We start from the raw sequence: 6000 nt of genomic DNA, 5'->3' as shown, positions 1-6000 counted from the left end.
CTACACAAAGTCATGAACTCCCTGGATTTCTTGCAAATGAACAGACATTTTATGTACTTCCTATATTTTTAAGGAGATAGAACATGGGGTAATGCATATGAAATTAATACTTTTTTTTTTAGCAAAAGTACGCTTTTACAAGAGAAGTATGACCAAAACTTTTTTGGTCATACTTTTCTTCTGAGGCACAGAAGTGCACTAACTTGTGCTCTCCTGTGACCCAGAATCATAAACTCGGCTGTCGGTCCCTCAGCCTTAAAGTGGCTGTAAACCACAGATATGAAATATGAACAAAGTGTATCCCTCTATAGTGTGTGCTTGGCTCAATTCAGAGCACTTAGTGTCATTTCTGTCTGTTGCTTCATTCCTCTATCAGCGTGAATCACTAACAAGTTTTCTTGACACCAAATGCGCCGTGTACGGGTGACACAAGCGCATCAGGATCATGCCGCTGCGCAGGCACGCACGATCCCCCTCCTTCTGTGGGACGTTCCTGAACGTCCACTCAGAAGGAGGAAGCACCCACCCAGCTGTATATATGCAGTGGCCGGGTGGGATGTGGTTAAAAATTATGTGCGGCCCTTTTGTGATGTCAGGAGCCACATTTGAGGCCTCAAATAGCTCATAATTGGACAACCATTGGTTTGCCCTATACTGTATATTTCATACATATAAGATGACACAATGAGGTTGATTTACTAAAGGCAAATAGACTGCACACTTTACAAAATGCAGTTGCTTCAGAGCTTAGTAGATGAGCAGAAGCTCTGCTGACTTCCGTCATCCAATCATGTGCAAGCAATAATGTTGTTTTTAATTTTCCTTGCATGTGATTGGGTATTCTTTGCAAAGTGAAAGTTTACCTCATTTACTAAGCTCTGGAGAAAATGCTCAGTCTATTTGCCTTTAGTAAATCGCCCCCAATACATCATTAGTAGTAAATAGATGAATACTAATTTTTCATCATCAGAAGTACTTATCATACTGTTGCCACCATGGGATAGGCAATGGTTATCAAAAATTGCTTTTCCCTGTGCAATTTATGGAACTTTCATTACTATGGGAAGCTGCATTCCTGGCGCCAGGGCCACTGATAAGGCAGTACAACCAGCCCTCCTGTACTGGGCTCAGGCCAAATTAGTTCAAAAGGGGGGCCCAGGCACCTGCTGAGCAGGAGAGCCGGCTGTACTGTCTTATTGCAGACACCGTTCCTCTTCTGCCTCCCCTTGCAGCGCTGCCAGCGTCTCCACCTTTTCCTCGGCTGCACTGAAAAAGGATTACTTGTAGCACATTCAATTGGTTTGAGCCCTTCCATCTGCTGTCTGGGCCCCCCTGTGTCCCCACTTCCCCTAAGGCGCTTCTAGCTTCCCTCCTCTGCCACCAGCCGCTGCGGCGGGCACACATGTGGATGTAATTTACTGGCCCCCTCCTTTCCTGAATGAACACAGTGAGCGATCGGTACCAATCACTCCGGTGTCCATTCATCACTGAAGCATAGTAAACTGTGTTTACTATGCTTAGTTTTGTGAATGAGCAGGAAGCCTCAAAGCTTCCTATTCATCTGTGGGGCTGTAAAGAAAAGGGACTGATAAATCTATGTCTCTTTTGGTCGGGGGGGGGGGGGTTGGGTTGTCCGGTAGGCTGTGTGGGGCCCTGTGATTTTTAACAGCAGCCCTGCCTAGGGCCCTCCAGAAGTCCTGGTTCTCCCTATAGGAATGAAAGGAGCCAAGACAATAATGAGCAAGGTGAAGAGGACCCAACATAGACACTTTGTAAAGAAGAACTCTGGGATCGAAAGTGGAGTTTGAAGGTATTAGACAAGGTGGGCTGCACTTCGGGAGGTGGGGGCCACGTCTTAAAGGATGACCTCCAAATATCATAACACAGCAAGAAATGGCTGAACTTACTTACTTATTATGGGTTGCTTTTTGTACCAGCAAGAAATGATGACACCCATTGCCAGCAAAGAAAAGGCCACTGGCAGACATTTAGACATTCAGAAGAGCCTAAAACAAAAATAAAATATTGTTATAAATCCTTCTTGACAATATGTAACTAGAGGAAGAAAATACTGGAACTGAAAGTCATATAGGAAGCATGCAAGACACAGCCCTGAATACTAAACGGTGTGTGATTTATTTTTTTGGGGTGGGGTGGCAAACAATCCACCCAAAGCCACAACGCAGCCCTGCACTTACCCCATCTTCCTCTGGGCGGCGGACTCACCCTGCGTCTTCGGCGGCTTCTCCTGCATCTCCTCCCACCACAGGAGCCAATAGGTTTGCTTCTCCTAACGGCCAATCAGGTGACGGTTCTCAGGACCCACTTCCTGACTGGCCGGGAGGAAAATCAGGAAGACAATAGCAAATATTCATTCGCTATTGTCACACAACTGGTTTTGACTCGGAGCGCAGTTCTCTGCGCCCAGAGCACATCCTTTTTTGAAGCCAATTAGAGCTTCAAGCGGTTGTAAAGTTTTGTTTTTTATTTTCGAAATGGGTTCCTTCGATTTCCCTTCTAAATGTTTTTTCCTTTGTCTGAATTCCTCACTTCCTGTTCCTCCTCAGTAAGCTTGCCCCCATCGTCCGAGCCGTTCTGGCTGGGGGTTAGTCAGCGTGCTTGCCCCCTCCCTTGGGACTACATCCTGTGAACGTTCACAGTGTCTCCCCGCAGGGATGTAGTCCCAAGGGAGAGGGCGAGCATTCTGACTAACCCCCAGCCAGAACGGCTCGGCTCAGATGATGGGGGCAAGCTTAATGAGGAGGAACAGGAAGTGAGACAAAGAAAAAAAAACATTTAGAAGGGAAATTGTAGGAAAAGGTAAGTGAACCAACAATGCACTAGCTTAAAGGAACTTATTTCGAAAATAAAAAATGAATCTTTACAACCCCTTTCAGGCTCTAATCACGTGCTTCTAAAAAAAAAAAATTGGAATCCACGTGTCCAGAGCCCTGCATGTAGATTAGGGACCGGGCGCATTGATTAGGGAGGCGGCGCCCCATATGGACGGACCGCCACTGCTGCTAATTCATGTTTTAGGCTTAAGCACTGTACACACTAGTAGTTTGTTTTTCGTTTAACCAAGCAGCGCTGAACAATTGGTACAGCGATCTCCCCCCTCCTGCCAGAACACTCCGGTCAGCGCCAATGACTGAGAGCGCTGATCGGGCATGGATTGGCATACCTTTTTCGGTAATGCCCCTTAAACAGAACGCAACAGAACGTCCGAGTTATTTTGGACCGACTGCAATACACACGGAAAATAGAAGAAATGGTCGCACACCACTGTAGATCAAAATCCTTTATTAGGACATCCCAATACTACAAGAACCAGAGTGCTGGGTAGACGTGCGCTTAGTCATTAACAATGAGCGCACGTGAAGTGTGTGAAATGCATCTACTCAGCACTCTTGGTTCTTGGAGTATTGGGATGTCCAAATAAAGGATTTTGATCTACAGTGGTGTGCGACCATTTCTTCTATTTTCTGTGTGTACTGCAGTCGGTCCAAAAGAAGCCGGACGTTCTGCCCCCAATGTTCTCAATCCACCGGTTATTAGCAGGTTTTTTTCGAACAGCTAACCGGTTTCTACCTAATGTAGATGGTGTAGGGTCTGTACCTTGAATTCCTGCTCCCAAAGACAGACCACCACTTTTACATCTACTGTTACGCAGAAACAATATACCATCAAACCTTGTATCACGTGTGCTACTGTTGGGGTGGTCTACATATTGCAGTGCCCGTGTGGCCTGCAATATGTGGGGCGGACCAAACGCCCCTTACAAGTCCGCCTCAACGAGCACATCACAAATATAAAAATGGGGTTTAAGAATCACTCTGTATCTAAGCATTATCTTTTGGAGCACAACAGAGATCCATCAAAAACCCTTTTTCTGGGTATTGACAAGTTTAAACCACACTCGAGGGGAAGTCTACTGGTAAAGGAGATTTCTAAACTTGAGATGGCTTGGATCCATAGATTGAAAACCTATGCCCCCCATGGGTTAAATATAGATACAGACGTGAATGCCTTTATTAATAACTAATGATGTGGCCACGGTGTAAACTTGGTGTGTGATGAAAGGATGGGTTTATGTATTCTTTAATTACAATTTTCAATTAAAAAAACATGTTTAATTAATTTTCTATTTAATTAATTCATTCTTTAATTAAATAATTCTTTATGATTAATGTTTACATTTTAATTTATTTTTATTATATATATTTTTTCCATTATTGGTAATTACACTATGTGCTATTCACTCATTGAGTAGATTACTATTTAATTCATTGCACATATTATGCACTTTATGGAATTTGGTTGTGTACGATATGACAGACACATTATTAATTTACTTAATAATTCACCTTGAGCAAGGCATAATTACACTACATATTAATTTACATTTATTATTTTCATCAATTTAATGATTTGCAATCTGAATATTTTTATTAATCTAATGCAGCCATTCTCAACCAGGGTTCCGTTGAACCCTAGGGTTCCTCCAGAGGTGGCTAGGGGTTCCTTGAGCTGTGGCTGATTTACCTCCTGTTTGATGGTGCCTACATACTTCTGAGCCAATGCCACTTGTAGGAGCCAATGATCTTTATAGCTCTCTGTAAGAGGGCCATTCTTACCACCACTGTAAGAAAGGGCATTCTCACTGAAGTAAGAGGCATTGTTCCCAATGGGTTTTTATCAGGGGCTCCCCGAGACCTGAAAATTATTTTAAGGGTTCCTCTGGCATAAAAAGGTTGAGAAAGGCTGATCTAATAAATTGCAATCTGAAGTTTATCCACTAGGGGTCATGAGTGTTATTTTTGGCGATGGTTCGTCTGACTCTAGCCGAACAACATTTGTCAATTTAATTAATATTGTTTGTATGAATTTAGTTGGTCGTGGGTTGCTCCGTTGCATTTATTGCAATTTTTTGCTTAAATTTAATGAATTAATTTATGGTTTTCTAAGTTGATCGCCGTAACAAGCTCTCCCAGCTGTGAATGCGAGAACAATTTTGGGACTTTAAATGAGGCACAAAGAGGACATAGTACACTCAAATGGATATTGCAGTTTAAGGTTATGTTTACAGAAACTCGAATACAATAGAAAAATAAATAAATAAACATAAGTGATACAAAGATATACAATAACATTCCCGTTGTAGCTCCATGTATAAAACTTTCTTTTATAAAAAGGAATGAGTATCCTCACAGATGGCGTCATTAGAAAGTATCAACTTTTTCCCGTTTATGCCCCCCCCCCCCCCATATCTTCAATTGTTATTGGGGTTAATATATGTTCAATGCTTTATACTCTTTTCACAGAAACGTCATACGCATCAGCTCCTGACGAGGTGGTATTATCCATCAAAACGCGTAGAGCTTACAAAGATGCATACTCTAATGACGCCATCTGTGAGGATACTCAATCCTTTTTATAAAAGAACGTTTTATACGAATTTGTACATGGAGCTACAACGGGAATGTTATTGTATATCTTTGTATCACTTATGTTTATTTATTTATTTTTCTATTGTATTAGAGTTTCTGTAAACATAACTTTGACACTAGAGCGACCTGTCAGGCGACTCAGCCGCCTGACAAGTCGCGGTCCACAGTAGTCAATGGAACCGTTCTAATAGGAGCAACGCAAGTCGCTCCGACTTAGAAAAAGGTTCCTGTACGACTTTGGGGGTGACTCAGGGCGACTTGCATTGACTTCAATACTGAAGTCATTTTGCAAGTTGCCTCTCAAGTCGCCTTGAGATCGCCTTGCCGAGTCGCCCCCAAAGTCCTGTCGCCTGTGTGTGAACCGGCTCTTACTGCAATATCCATTTGAGTGTACTATGTCATGGTTATTGCCGATCAATAAATTATCGTTTCTACATCCGGTTCCTCTTTGTGCCTCATTTAAAGTCCCAAAATTGTTTTCGCATTCACATTGCTATTAGGGGTGGAGGCCCTTTTCCGAGGTGCTTCATTTAAAGTCCCAACCCCCTTG

The 6000-nt window shown here is 42.9% G+C and overlaps 1 protein-coding gene across 1 annotated transcript in view; it reads right to left on the bottom strand.

Annotated features, from left to right (window-relative positions):
• Positions 1-1883: 1883 nt before the first annotated feature.
• The window catches only part of LOC120928013 (nectin-1-like), a 53457-nt gene continuing 49340 nt past the window's right edge, over positions 1884-6000 (bottom strand). Inside the window, exon 4 of the mRNA XM_040339072.1 lies at positions 1884-2006. Coding sequence (XP_040195006.1) covers positions 1915-2006 — 92 coding nt within the window. The 3' untranslated portion in view covers positions 1884-1914. The remainder of the gene's footprint in view (positions 2007-6000) is intronic.

Source organism: Rana temporaria, chromosome 2 (genome assembly GCF_905171775.1).
Source record: "Rana temporaria chromosome 2, aRanTem1.1, whole genome shotgun sequence".
NCBI lineage: Eukaryota > Metazoa > Chordata > Amphibia > Anura > Ranidae > Rana > Rana temporaria.
The sequence above is the reverse complement of the archived record's forward strand: the minus strand, read 5'-3'. Positions and strand labels throughout refer to the sequence as shown.